The sequence below is a fragment of the Notolabrus celidotus genome, chromosome 6, assembly GCF_009762535.1.
Source record: "Notolabrus celidotus isolate fNotCel1 chromosome 6, fNotCel1.pri, whole genome shotgun sequence".
NCBI classification, from domain to species: domain Eukaryota; kingdom Metazoa; phylum Chordata; class Actinopteri; order Labriformes; family Labridae; genus Notolabrus; species Notolabrus celidotus.
In genome coordinates, this window is record NC_048277.1 from 38,522,117 (window position 1) to 38,536,836 (window position 14,720).

The 14,720-nt window shown below is 43.4% G+C and overlaps 1 protein-coding gene across 1 annotated transcript in view; it reads right to left on the reverse strand.

Annotated features, from left to right (window-relative positions):
- LOC117814082 (Golgi apparatus protein 1) overlaps positions 1–14,720 on the reverse strand; it is a 15,431-nt gene continuing 711 nt past the window's right edge. Inside the window, exons 2-20 of the mRNA XM_034685195.1 lie at positions 14,511–14,697; positions 13,950–14,164; positions 13,731–13,852; positions 12,529–12,630; positions 12,285–12,438; positions 9,227–9,451; positions 9,079–9,141; positions 8,589–8,702; positions 7,204–7,292; positions 7,005–7,122; positions 6,806–6,898; positions 6,565–6,702; positions 6,328–6,451; positions 6,095–6,237; positions 3,485–3,586; positions 3,092–3,199; positions 2,736–2,856; positions 2,505–2,611; positions 1–1,207 (exon numbers count right to left, since the gene is read on the reverse strand). Coding sequence (XP_034541086.1) covers positions 1,040–1,207; positions 2,505–2,611; positions 2,736–2,856; positions 3,092–3,199; positions 3,485–3,586; positions 6,095–6,237; positions 6,328–6,451; positions 6,565–6,702; positions 6,806–6,898; positions 7,005–7,122; positions 7,204–7,292; positions 8,589–8,702; positions 9,079–9,141; positions 9,227–9,451; positions 12,285–12,438; positions 12,529–12,630; positions 13,731–13,852; positions 13,950–14,164; positions 14,511–14,697 — 2,493 coding nt within the window. The 3' untranslated portion in view covers positions 1–1,039. The remainder of the gene's footprint in view (positions 1,208–2,504; positions 2,612–2,735; positions 2,857–3,091; positions 3,200–3,484; positions 3,587–6,094; positions 6,238–6,327; positions 6,452–6,564; positions 6,703–6,805; positions 6,899–7,004; positions 7,123–7,203; positions 7,293–8,588; positions 8,703–9,078; positions 9,142–9,226; positions 9,452–12,284; positions 12,439–12,528; positions 12,631–13,730; positions 13,853–13,949; positions 14,165–14,510; positions 14,698–14,720) is intronic.

The following is a 14,720-nucleotide window of genomic DNA, read 5'->3' on the forward strand; positions in this document are numbered from 1 at the left end:
ACAAAACAATATATATATATTTATAGATATAAAAAAGAAGGAAAGCTGTGCAATGATTCCAGTATCATCTTTACACAAATGTTCACATCTCTATAATCATCTAGAATCTTCTCTGTGTCTCTGAGCTTCAGAAAGTACCAACCAGCGCCGGAAATAAAAACACAGAACTCCCTGGAGGGTGGCGAGTGATGCCACACAGCGTGGTGCGTTTATGGCACGTGTCAGGGCTGGGAAAAGAGGAAACTGTGAACTGTTCTCAAATAAACGGACTGCATGAGAGGAGAGGGAATTTAAAAGAAAGAAAGAAAGTCATCCCTGTTCTCGTGGAACTTTTTGAGTGTTTGTGGAGAGAAGAGGGGCGGCTGGTTGGCACCGCCCGCCTGGCAGTCCCATGGCGATAAAATCAAACTAACACACGACAACAAAAAACAAAAAATCCAGAGTCAAACGAACCCTCAACGACCAACCAAGAAACGGTGGTAGAAAGACAATTTAGATCACACACACTCTCTCACACACACTCTCTCACACACACACACACACACACTCTCTCACACACACACACACTCTCTGTAGTCATTAAAATACTGGAGTCATTAAACAGCTCTATACACGAGCATTTCCCAATCCCCATTTCTACACATTTACACTTATCATGGTTTCGTTCACCTCCTCTGCCTCCCTGGATATTGACCTTTGACCTCCGTGGCTTCACAACCCTGCTCCTCTCCTTCTCTCCTTCCCTCCTTCCCTCCTCGTCTCCTCTCCTCTCCTCACCCCTTAATCCACACAGAGAGGAGGCGTGAGAGGGGAGTAACACTGCGTCTGAAGATGGAGGAGCAGAAGAAGAAGAAAACAGAAGAAGAAGAAGAAGAAGAAAAGTGGGCGGGGCTCTGGTACAGGTGGAGCAGGTGAGTCACTGATAACGCCCACTTTCTCCTGGAGGATTGTGGGTAATGTCTTTCCGGTGATTTGTTTTGAAATTCGGCCGTGGTCGTTTCTCCTGTGGGCGTGTCCTGACCCCCGGAGTGGGCGGGGTCTACCTGTCCTTCAGCTCCTGAGTGACGCGTTTGGTGATTCTGCCGCAGAGCAGCCCCATGAGGAAGAGCAGCGCCACGCCGGCGCCGATCACGGTCAGGATGTAGTTCTTGGACGGCGACGTCATCACCTGCATGGCGAGGTCTGAGAAGCCTTCAGCGGGGGCGACCTGACGGGCGAGACGGGACAGAGAGAGTTTGAACGTGTGTGTTCTAGGAAACTAGGAAGAGGGAGCACATCTCTCATGACCCCCCCTAAAACCTAGACCAGAATCTAAATCCTTCTTCTGAACTACAAAGCTCTTAATGATCAGAACCCAGACTCAGAGTGTCCTCTTACTCCTCTAGACCACTACGGTCCAACATGCAGACCTGCTCAGCGTACCTACAGTCTCTAAAGTAGTATGGGAGGTAGAGCCTCTTTCTTTCTTTCTTTCATTCATTCCTTTTTCCTTTAATTTCTTCCTTCCTTCGTTCCATCTTTCCTCCCTTCCTTTCCTTCCTCATTTTTATTCCTCCTTTTAATCATTCTTTCTTTCCTTCCATCTTTCCTCCTTTCCTTTCCTTCCTTCCATCTTTCCTCCCTTCCTTTCCTTCCTTCCATATTTCATTCCTTCCTTCTTTCTTTCCTTCCTTCCTTCTTTCATTCCTTCCTTACCTTCCTTCCATCTTTCCTCCCTTCCTTTCCTTCCTTCCATATTTCATTCCTTCCTTCTTTCTTTCCTTCCTTCCTTCCTTTCCTTCCTTCCATCTTTCCTCCCTTCCTTTCCTTCCTTCCATATTTCAGTCCTTCTTTCTTTCATTCCTTCCTTCTTTCTGTCCTTTCTTTCTTTCCTTCCTCATTTTTATTCCTCCTTTTATTCTACCTTCCTTCCTTCCTTCATACCTTCCTTACTTCCTTCTTTCTTTCTTTCATTCCTTTCTCTTTTTTATTCTTCCTTTTATTCTACCTTTCTTCCTTCCTTACTTCTTTCTTTCTTTCATTTCATCTTTCTTCTTTCCATGTTTCTTCATCCTTTATTTCTCCTTATCCCCTCCTTTCCTTCTATCCATTCCTTCCCCATTTCTTCTCCTCTTTTTCTTTCTTCTGGTCTCCCTCTCTTCTCTCTTTTCTTAGACCTTTCTGGAGTCCCTGAGCTCCCTTGTCTCGTAGGTTCCTCTGGATCTCTGCTGCTGTGGACGTGGTCCAGACTCCAGCTGCTACAACTACTACTATCCGTCTCCCCACTATCATCTCTCTCTCTCTCTTCATCTCCCTCTATCCCTCTCTCCAACACGGTCTCAGCAGATGTGTGTCTAACATGAGTCTGGTCCTGCTGGAGGTTTCTGCCTGTTAAAGGAAGTTTGTCCTTGCCACTGTAACTTGCTAAATGCTGCAAAGTGCTCTGCTCATGGTGGATTAAGATGAGCTCAGAGTCCGGTCTGTAAGAGGGGACTTGTGGTCTCTGCCAGGTGTGGTCTGCGTACCTTGGCGGCGTAGCTCCACATGTCGATGCGGTCCTGGAGTCTCTTCTTGCACTCCGGCTGCAGACGGACACGTTTGTCCTGCAGAGCCTCGATCAGGCACGACATCTCTGAGGACGACAACACGACACACGTGAACCTGACTTCAAACGTAGCCATGAAATCTTCCATAAATGATGTTTATTGAATTTAGAAAGTGTGTGATCTGGAGCTGGAGCTCGTTTGTGGACTCACGGCGCCCTCTGCCGGGTGGGATGGCTGCACACTGGTGTTTGATGTCCAGAGCGCAGGCCGTGTGGAGGACGGGGTCCACGAAGATGTCCGCTTTACTCTCCTTCAGCATGTTCAGCACCTCCTGCAGGAGGAGGAGGAGGAGGAGGAGGAGGAGGAGGAGGAGGAGCAGGAGGAGGAAGAGGAGGAGGAGGGGGAGGAGGAAGAGGAGGAGGAGGAGAGGGAGGAGGGGGAGGAGGAAGAGGAGGAGGAGGAGGAGAAATATGTACATTTATCAGAGGCTGTGCAGATCTGATATCATGATGCTGGGATTTCCTCTCCCCTCAGAGGTCAGTGAAGGCAGCACCGGGTCTGTTTACCTTCTTACATCCCTCCTGTTTGATCTTCAGCAGGTTCACCTTCAGACACTCCTCCACCTGCCCAGTCTGCTCCTGAGCCGCCGCTTCTTCAGGACACAGCGTGGAAATCTGAAAACACACATATTCAGATTTCAGGAGAAGCTTTACATTGTTTTTATAACCTTGCTTTGTTTATAATCTTATATCTTGCACATTTCAACTATCCATAAAGTCTCAACAGTTTCCTCCTCAGCCAACAACAGCTCACTGCTGCCCCCTGCTGGCCAGAAGGACACACTGCAGAAAGACTATGTAAAGAAATCTCCCTCCTTCACTCTCTCGCTCTTTAACCACATCATTTAAAGTACACATGCAGTTTAATGTGTTAAAGAAAGAAAGGAGACGTGTGTTCACCTCCTGAGTGCAGTGAAGCTGCAGCTGAGGGTCCAGTCTGTAGTCCAGAGCAGACTCCTGCAGGATGACCCGGATCTGATCCTCGCAGTCCGGAGACAAACGCTGTCACAAGCACAGAAACAGAAAGATGAAGTCCTCCTGAGATGACTGAGGATGATTGTAAGGCAGGGTTGGATGTGAGGGTTTAGAGTAATGCATTCATCAGTGTGGTGTCTGGGCTTCTTGTATCACTAGTGTGAAGTCCTTAAAGGCAACACAGGTTAAAATACAACTGCAGATGCAAGAAAATATGTGCAGGTTCAGAGAAGAGTTGCAGGTAGAATTCTTGTTCAACAATGAATTCCAGAAAAGATGTGCAAGTAAATATGAATTGCATAGTTTAAATAAATAACTGTTAATACAAGAAAAGTGGGAAGACAGTGATTTTAAATCAGTTAGCTCTGTGGTGAAGTCCAGCTGGTGAAGGTGAAGCCTTTTCTTGCTCAGCAGCACTTTGAGACAGTAATCCATGCTTTATTACTTCTGGGCTGGATTACTGTAACACACTTTATATTGGAGTCAGTCAGTCTTCCCTGCACGTCTCCAGTTGGTGCAAAATGCAGCTGCTCGCCTCATAACTGGAGAACGTAAGAGGGAGCACATTACTCTGATCCTGGCCTCCCTCCACTGGCTCCCTGTGCACTTCAGAGTCCACTTTAAGATTCTGTTATTTGTTTTTAAAGGTGACATATTCTGCTCTTTTTTCATCAACATATATTGGTCTAAGAGGTCCCCAAAACATGTCTTTAAAGTTTATTGCTCATAAAAACACTTTGAAATCAGATTCTGGTCTGCCTGTAAACCCCTCTTTTTCAGCCCTGCTCAGAACAGGCTGTTTTCTGTGTCTGTGCCTTTAAATGAGAATGAGCTCTCTGACCACGCCCCCTCAGGAAGTGGGCGTGGCCTCGGCCGTCCAGCACGTTGATCTAATGTTTACATGTTGGCTGAATATACACGGCTGCTCACAGCCCCGCGTTACTTCAACCCTCTGAATCTGATCCAGAATCTGATCCTGACGGAGAGGCGCCTGCAGCAGGACCTTTCTGAACCATTGGTCACAGATTTAGTGTTTCTTGTTGTTTTATTTGTCAGCATGTCGACGTGTGTCTTGGTACACAGCTACCAACATGTAGCTATGTGGCTATGCTAACTAGCGCTAGCACTTTTCCCATGAAAACTAAAAATCATCCACTAGATCTTCAAATCTGCAGACGTGGGGAGTCAAAGCGACCTTTGTGTTTATTGGGCGGCAGTAGCTCAGTCCATAGGGACTCGACTTGGGAACCAAAGGGTTGCCAGTTCTAGTCCCAGTGTGGACGAAATTTGGCAAGTGGACTGGTGGCTGGAGAGGTGCCCTTGAGCAAGGCACTGAACCCCCAACTGCTTGGGGTGCGCTGGTTGATGGCAGCATCCTCACTCTGACATCTCTCCCAAAGTGCATGTTCACTTCATGTGTGTGCATTGTATGTATATCTTCTTCTTCTTCTTCTTCTTCTTCTTCTTCTTCTTCTTCTTCTTCTTCTTCTTCTTCTTCTTCTTCTTCTTCTTCTTCTTCTTCTTCTTCTTCTTCTTCTTCTTCTTCTTCTTCTTCTTCTTCTTCTTCTTCTTCTTCTTCTTCTTCTCCTTCTTCTTCTTCTATCAAGACAGCCTACAACTAGCATGCCTCCCTCCTAAGCTCCTTGTTAGCACACATGTGTGCAGGGAATGAAAAACGGAGGAGGGGTTGAGTTGTATTTTATACAGTCTATGGGCTGAACAAGCTCCGAGCTCTGACTTCCTGTTACAGACCGGATGGCGTTGTGACGTATGAAAAACACTGAAAACTGAAACGGCTGGTTTCAGCACACATTTACAGAAAGGTGGAGAAATCAGAACAGGGGCAGAATGGAGTCTTTGACTTTTCAGGGGGTTTGTAGACAGGGACACAGATTTCAGGGAGAGAACCATTAAAAAGAACATTCTGTATGATATGTCACCTTTAAATCTTTAAATGGTCTGACCCCGCCTTACCTCTCTGAGCTCCTTCACCCCTCTACCCTCCTGCCCGGTGCCTCAGGTCAGCTGATCTGCTGCTCCTGGAGGTACCGAGGTCCAAACAGAACCTCAGAGGGGATCAAGCTTTTTCTGTTGCTGCTCCAAAATGATGGACTGAGCTTCCCCTCCACATTAGACTCCTCACTGTCCATTTTTAAAACTCATCTTAAAACCCATTTTTATTCCTTGGCTTTCAGCCCTGCATGAGACTCTGCTCCTGTTTCAGTTTGTTTTTATGTATTGTTTTAATTCCTGTGTTGTTTGTCTGTTTATGTACAGCACTCTTTCAGCTGTGGGTGTTTGTAAGTGCTTTATAAATAAAGTTGAGTTGAGAAAAGTGTCTCATTTTGTAATTTGAAGCTTGCACTGTTGAAATGCAAGACTGTAATTACAGTAAATACTTAAAGAGCTGTGCAGGTTGAACCAAACTACCATAAATACCAGAATAGAGGTGCATTTTAAAATAAAACACTCCTCATGAACTAGTGTGTGTGACCTCTTTAAACTCTGATGTGTTGTGTTCTCCGGGTGTCTGACCTGGTCGGCGTATTTGAGTTTGAGGCAGGAGATGACCTGACCCTCCAGCTCGCTGTCCGGGGTCGCCTTGTTCAGGATGGGCTGACAGAACTTGGGGATGTCCGCTTTACAGGCCTTCCTCAGGACCGGGTTCAGCCTGTAGTCTGGACACACAGATACACACTTTAGCTGCTGGTGTGTGTGGAGACAGGAGGTGTGTGTGTGTGTGTGTGTGTGTGTGTGTGTGTTTGTACCTGTGTTCTGGGTGATCTGTCTCTTGGTGATCATCTGTTTACATTTAGGATCCATCAGTTCGCTGTTCTTGTTCTGCTTCAGACACTGAAGGATGTTCTTTCCCTCCGACTCCGTGCAGAAACGCTGAAACACACGTCACGTATCATCACACACCCTGATCTAGACCTCTCTCTGTTTAAATCCTGAAACCCTGATACAATCATCAAGACCACATGACGCTGGTTCAGCCGGCCTACCCTGATCATGTGTTTGCAGACTCTCATCAGCTGGTAGTCCAGTTCGGGATCCACCATCTCCACCTCCTGCAGCTTGAAGATCCTCTGGTGGCAGCGCTGAGTCAGCTGGTTCTTGTTCTCCTTCAGACACTCGGTGACCTGCAGAGAGAGAGAGGGACAAACAGACGAGCATGACTCAGCGTGTTCGGATCCTTCCAGGCGCTCTACGTCTGCACGGTTGGAGGGTTGTCTTCCTGCTGACCTGAGCGTTTCCGTACGCCACGTTCTGACACAGCCTGTTGATGTCCTGCTTGCAGGAGTCGTACAGCTCGGGCTCCAGGCGGATGTCCTCCGACTGCAGAAGGATTCAGAGATTTAAACACAGAAACAGACGAGGGAGGAGAAACTCAGAGGTAAGGTTTCTGTTGATCTGCTGTTTGAGAAGAGAGAGACTTTCGTACCATCTCCACCTCCTCCACCCGCAGCTGTTTGCGGCACTTGACGGACACTCTCTGCTCCTTGGCGTCCTGCAGGGTGTCGTTCCTCACCGTGGTGCTGAGGCAGATCACCACGTCCACCCTGAGGGAGACCAGAGGTTACACACAGAGTCTGATCCATTAAAAACAGGAGCGTGTTTCATGTGGTCACGTGTCGACTTACTTCTTCTTGATGTTGGGACAAAGCTTCAGGACGTCCTCTTTACACGCCGTCTTAAACTTGTAGGAGAAACGGAAATCTTTGATCTGAATCTGGAGACAGAAAGAGAGAGAGAGAGAGGACATTTACAGTGATGCAGTGACTTCCACTACAGAGTCATGTCTGTGTTTAATGCAGTGACTTCCACTACAGAGTCATGTCTGTTTTTAATGCAGTGACTTCCACTACAGAGTCATGTCTGTTTTTAATGCAGTGACTTCCACTACAGAGTCATGTCTGTTTTTAATGCAGTGACTTCCACTACAGAGTCATGTCTGTGTTTAATGCAGTGACTTCCACTACAGAGTCATGTCTGTGTTTAATGCAGTGACTTCCACTACAGAGTCATGTCTGTTTTTAATGCAGTGACTTCCACTACAGAGTCATGTCTGTTTCTAATGCAGTGACTTCCACTACAGAGTCATGTCTGTTTTTAATGCAGTGACTTCCACTACAGAGTCATGTCTGTTTATAATGCAGTGACTTCCACTACAGAGTCATGTCTGTTTTTAATGCAGTGACTTCAACTACAGAGTCATGTCTGTGTTTAATGCAGTGACTTCCACTACAGAGTCATGTCTGTTTTTAATGCAGTGACTTCCACTACAGAGTCATGTCTGTGTTTAATGCAGTGACTTCCACTACAGAGTCATGTCTGTTTTTAATGCAGTGACTTCCACTACAGTCATGTCTGTTTATAATGCAGTGACTTCCACTACAGAGTCATGTCTGTGTTTTAATACAGTGACTTCCACTACAGAGTCATGTCTGTTTTTAATGCAGTGACTTCTACTACAGAGTCATGTCTGTTTTTAATGCAGTGACTTCCACTACAGAGTCATGTCTATGTTTAATGCAGTGACTTCCACTACAGAGTCATGTCTATGTTTAATGCAGTGACTTCCACTACAGAGTCATGTCTGTTTTTAATGCAGTGACTTCCACTACAGTCATGTCTGTTTTTAATGCAGTGACTTCCACTACAGAGTCATGTCTGTGTTTAATGCAGTGACTTCCACTACAGAGTCATGTCTGTTTTAAATGCAGTGACTTCCACTACAGAGTCATGTCTGTGTTTAATGCAGTGACTTCCACTACAGAGTCATGTCTGTTTTTAATGCAGTGACTTCCACTACAGAGTCATGTCTGTTTATAATGCAGTGACTTCCACTACAGAGTCATGTCTGTGTTTAATGCAGTGACTTCCACTACAGAGTCACGTCTGTTTATAATGCAGTGACTTCCACTACAGAGTCATGTCTGTTTTAAATGCAGTGACTTCCACTACAGAGTCATGTCTGTTTTTAATGCAGTGACTTCCACTGCAGAGTCATGTCTGTTTCACTCACCAGTTGAAAGTGTGTCACTCCCACTGAACACTTCTCGTTCATCTCCTTCTGATGTTTGTTCTGAACCAAACACTCCATCAGATCTCCGGTGTCGATCTGATTATCAGCGACCTCCTTAAAGAGACAGACACACAGAGAGAGGAATAAGTGAGGGGGAAAGATGCCGGCATAATTACATGGAAAGCTGTGCAGGTTGAAATAAACTACAGTATATGCTTGAAGATATGTGCAAGTCGAAATTAACTCTCATAAATACCAGAAAAGGTGCAGAGACTACATGTTTCAGAGACTAAACCAAGTGAATCTGTCAATAAATAAATACATGACTCTGAAAATAAAGACAAGAGGAAGAGAATCTTCTCTAAAAACATAAACATCCTCTCTTTATGCTTCTTATGATCGTAATAAAGCAGACCCTGCATGAACAGCTGATTAGTTTGTGTCTTATCTTAGATCAGAGCTGCAGATGTTGAAGTGTGTGCAGACTCACGTGACAGTGCGCCTGGATGACGGGTTCACAGGCTCTCATCAGCAGCGCCTCGATCTGAATGTCCTGAGAACAGAATAAAGCAGAGAGGTCAGAGGTCTCCTCCACATGTAGAGTCCACGCGTTGTTACAGCAGCAGGTGTGGCGTTACCTCCGACTCCAGCTCCGTCAGGTTCCCCACCACGTCCCTGCAGCCAGACACCAGGTCCTCCAGGTGATCCTGCAGACACTCCAGCTCCTGGCCCGGCTCAGTCTTCTCGCTGCACCACTTCCCCAGGTCGGTCATGCAGCGTTTCTGCAGCTCAGGCTCCAGCTTCACGTCCAGCGCCCTCTGGTGGAGAATCCTCTGCACCTCCACCTTACAGTCCCTGGAGAGCTGCAGGGAGGCGAACGACCACAGAGGATCAGAGGAGGAAACTAAAAACGCCCCACTTTAACTTTTTAAAACACACTCCTTAAAGTGACACTCCCCAGTCAGCTGAAACTCACAAACACAGCATGTTCTGTTGGAGTGTCGCTTTAAGGACAGACAGAACGAGTAGATTTAGGATTTCATGGAGAGCTTCAATTTGCTCCGGCTGATCATCCACCATTATTCCATCATTTGATTCCTCACATCACAGCGACTCTCTTCACTTCAGTAATTACTCTTTAAATCTTCTCCCCACATGCACAGATACAAAACAAGAATTACAGAACAGGATTAAACCACGTCAGGTTTCTGTGATTTCATCATGCGTTCAGCTGCAGGACGTACTCACAGTCACCTCCACGGTCTCTGACGAGTCAACAGGGAGCTACAAGGATATCCTCGGGTCAGTGAGTCAGTCTCAGGCTCATTCATTCTGAACTGCTGCTTTTATTATCCCATCAAACCCAACATATGTCCAAAAATATCATTTAGATTTCAGGTTTCAGAACTTACAGGTGTCAAAATGATGAGCAAAAAATTTCAACATTTTGAGATGTAAAAGTTAAAGTTTTGAGATTGAAATTTAAAATAATAAGATATAATTTCATACTTAAAAAATTAATTTAAAAATAATGAGATCAATGTCAAAACTATGGGATAAAACAATTAAATTTAGATGAAAAAACCCACAAAATAATGAGGTGAAAATGTCAAAATAATGACATAAAATATCACAATTATGAAGTAAAATAGTCAAAATTATGAGGTAGGAAATTGGAAAACTATGAGGTAAAAAATTCAAAATAAAGAGATATAAATGTCAAAATTATGAGGTAAAAATGTCAAAATTATGGAGGTAAAAATGTCAAAATTATGAGGTAAAAATGTCAAAATTATGGAGGTAAAAATGTCAAAATTATGAGGTAAAATGTCAAAAATATGAGATAAAAATGTCAAAATTATGGAGGTAAAAATGTCAAAATTATGAGGTAAAATTTCAAAATTATGAGGTAAAATGTCAAAATTATGAGGTAAAAATGTCAAAATTTAGACATATTAATCTCAAAATTATGAGGTAAAAATGTCAAAATTATGAGGTAAAATGTCAAAATTATGGAGGTAAAAATGCTAAAATTATGAGGTAAAAATGTCAAAATTTAGACATATTAGTCTCAAAATTATGAGGTAAAAATGTCAAAATTTAGACATAAATGTCAAAATTATCAGGTAAAAATGTCAAAATTATCAGGTAAAAATGTCAAAATTATGAGGTAAAAATGTCAAAAATATGAGGTAAGAATGTCAAAATTATGGAGGTAAAAATGTCAAAATTATGAGGTAAAATTTCAAAATTATGAGGTAAAATGTCAAAATTATGAGGTAAAAATGTCAAAAATATGAGGTAAGAATGTCAAAATTATGGAGGTAAAAATGTCAAAATTATGAGGTAAAATGTCAAAATTATGGAGGTAAAAATGTCAAAATTATGAGGTAAAATGTCAAAATTATGAGATAAAAATGTCAAAATTATGGAGGTAAAAATGTCAAAATTATGAGGTAAAATTTCAGAATTATGAGGTAAAATGTCAAAATTATGAGGTAAAAATGTCAAAATTATGAGGTAAAATGTCAAAATTATGGAGGTAAAAATGCTAAAATTATGAGGTAAAAATGTCAAAATTTAGACATATTAATCTCAAAATTATGAGGTAAAAATGTCAAAATTATGAGGTAAAAATGTCAAAATTATGAGGTAAAAATGTCAAAATTATCAGGTAAAAATGTCAAAATTATCAGGTAAAAATGTCAAAATTATCAGGTAAAAATGTCAAAAATATGAGGTAAGAATGTCAAAATTATGAGGTAAAAATGTCAAAATTATGAGGTAAAAATGTCAAAAATATGAGGTAAGAATGTCAAAATTATGAGGTAAGAATGTCAAAATTATGAGGTAAAAATGTCAAAATTATGAGGTAAAAATGTCAAAATTATGAGGTAAAAATGTCAAAATTATGAGGTAAAAATGTCAAAATTATGAGATAAGAATGTCAAAATTATGATCAAAGCATACAATCACAAGATAAATGTCAAAATAATGAAATAACATTTTTTAATTGAGATGAAAAAAATTCAAGTTATAAGATAAAGATTCAAAATAACGAGATAAAAGTCACAACTCTGATTTAACATTTTTATATGAAATAAAAGTCAAAATTATAATAAAAGGCAGCAAATAATGAGATAAGACATCAAAATTATTTTTTCATAAATTTGATTTTTTACCTCCTTATATTGACTTACAGTCTCATATTTGAAGTTTCTCTCATAATTTAAATTTTTTATCTCTATATTGAATTTTTAATCTCATATTTATGACTCATCATCTGGGTCTGTTTTTCCCATCAAGGCCAAGTCTCAAACTTTGGGCTTCCATAATAATGTCATGTCCAGCAGCGGTGCCTCCATTACAGAGTTTAAGCTTCTTCTTTTACATTCTGGGTCCAGAGCTAAATCACCTTTTAGATTTTAATTTGAACATTTTGACTTCTACTTTTTTACTTTTTAATCCGAGTGTTTTTCATGGATGCTCACAGCCTGACATGGACATGACATTCATCAGTTCATGAACACATGAAGATCCTGCAGACTGATCTAAGAACACTCAGAGTCAGTGTAGCTGAAGTTTAATAAACCTGCATGTCAACAAACACCCTGAAGAGAACATTTATATATCAACAGAGTCCACTAGGGTAGTGGATTAGGGTTAATCAGGGTCAGAGGAGTCATAGACACTCACCCTCCGCCCCTGCTCCACAGACCGGTAGGCGTGGCGGTACAAGCAGGAGAAAATGGCTCCGGGCGGCATCATCTCGCTGGTCTCGTTCCAGCCGTGAGTGTGGCAGAGCCGGGAGGCGTCACCCTGACATTTCTTATACAGGATGGGATCCAACCTGAGGAGCAACACGAGGAGAGTTACATCACCTGGACCTTTAACACAGGACAGGTCTCATCCACAAAGGAGGGGGGGTAGGAGGACCTACTTCCAGTCTCTGGCGATGAAATACTGCAGCTCCAGCAGTCTGTGCTCGCAGTCCTCCACCATCTTCTCCGTGTACAGATGCTCCATCAGACACGACAGGATCCTGCAGGAGATCACACGTCACACTAATTAATACAGTGACTTCCACTACAGAGTCATGTCTGTGTTTAATGCAGTGACTTCCACTACAGAGTCATGTCTGTGTTTAATGCAGTGACTTCCACTACAGTGTCATGTCTGTGTTTAATGCAGTGACTTCCACTACAGAGTCATGTCTGTTTTTAATGCAGTGACTTCCACTACAGAGTCATGTCTGTTTATAATGCAGTGACTTCCACTACAGAGTCATGTCTGTTTTTAATGCAGTGACTTCCACTACAGAGTCATGTCTGTGTTTAATGCAGTGACTTCCACTGCAGAGTCATGTCTGTGTTTAATGCAGTGACTTCCACTACAGAGTCATGTCTGTGTTTAATGCAGTGACTTCCACTACAGAGTCATGTCTGTTTTTAATGCAGTGACTTCCACTACAGAGTCATGTCTGTTTTTAATGCAGTGACTTCCACTACAGAGTCATGTCTGTTTTTAATGCAGTGACTTCCACTACAGAGTCATGTCTGTTTTTAATGCAGTGACTTCCACTACAGAGTCATGTCTGTGTTTAATGCAGTGACTTCCACTACAGAGTCATGTCTGTGTTTAATGCAGTGACTTTCACTACAGAGTCATGTCTGTTTTTAATGCAGTGACTTCCACTACAGAGTCATGTCTGTTTATAATGCAGTGACTTCCACTACAGAGTCATGTCTGTGTTTAATGCAGTGACTTCCACTACAGAGTCATGTCTGTGTTTAATGCAGTGACTTTCACTACAGAGTCATGTCTGTTTTTAATGCAGTGACTTCCACTGCAGAGTCATGTCTGTTTTTAATGCAGTGACTTCCACTACAGAGTCATGTCTGTTTTTAATGCAGTGACTTCCACTACAGAGTCCTGTCTGTTTATAATGCAGTGACTTCCACTACAGAGTCATGTCTGTTTTTAATGCAGTGACTTCCACTACAGAGTCATGTCTGTTTTTAATGCAGTGACTTCCACTACAGAGTCATGTCTGTTTATAATGCAGTGACTTCCACTACAGAGTCATGTCTGTGTTTAATGCAGTGACTTCCACTACAGAGTCATGTCTGTGTTGATACTCACATGGGGTCCCCGTTGCGGATGTGTTTGCAGGCGGTCTGGATGACAGACTCACAGGCCTCGTTGAGGGCTCTGTCGATGCGGTAGTCCGCTCCGGGGTCGGCTTCCTGGATCAGAGTCTGGAGCTGAGGACGGGAAAAACAAGACGGTGTAAAGACAGGAACACGAACACAAGCGATGTCAAATCACACTTCCTGTATAATCCGATAATGGCCGACTCACCGCTTTCTGACAGTTGGTGTCGATGGCGCCCATGTCTCCGCGGCCGACCCTCATCAGGCAGTGCAGCGTCCGGCCTTTGCGGTGCAGCCCGGCGCAGTGACCCTCGATCTCGCTGCGACAGTGAAGCACGATCTCTGGACTCAGGGAGAAGTCCTCCATCAGCATCCGCCTGTAGTCCATCATCTCGCCCTGACACTCGCCGTTCACCACGCGACCTGGAACACACACACACACACAGAATAAACACTCAGTTCTTTAAATACACACATGAGATATTATGACTTAGAAGCAAAAGTTGAATTTGAGAATCTCTTAAAGCAATTTAAATATCTTTAATTATTACATCCTGTCAGAATGAGGGAGAAAGCTCTGTATTTTTAATATTTCCGGTCTTGCCTCCTCTCTATCTGACTGACAGGTGGAGGACTCACTGTGTCTCTAAATCACTGACTGGAAAGTTCTGAGTCACTGACAGATAATCCGGTTAATAGCTGCCTCTGCGTGTTAGTCCAGGATGTAGATTAGCACGCACGACGAGGAGGAGGAGGAGGAGTCACTCACCTCTGTGGACGGCAGACTCCAGACACAGCAGCAGGTAGGACAGCCGAGCCTCTCGAGCTCGGGGCATGTTGGAGTCGGCGGTGCAGCGGTACTTCTTCAGGTCCGACTTGCAGGCTTTGGCCAGCGAGTAGCTCACCTTGTAGTCCTGAGCGATCAGCTTCTGCCGGGTGGTCAACGCCTCGCGACACTGAGGACGCAGAGAGTCACAGC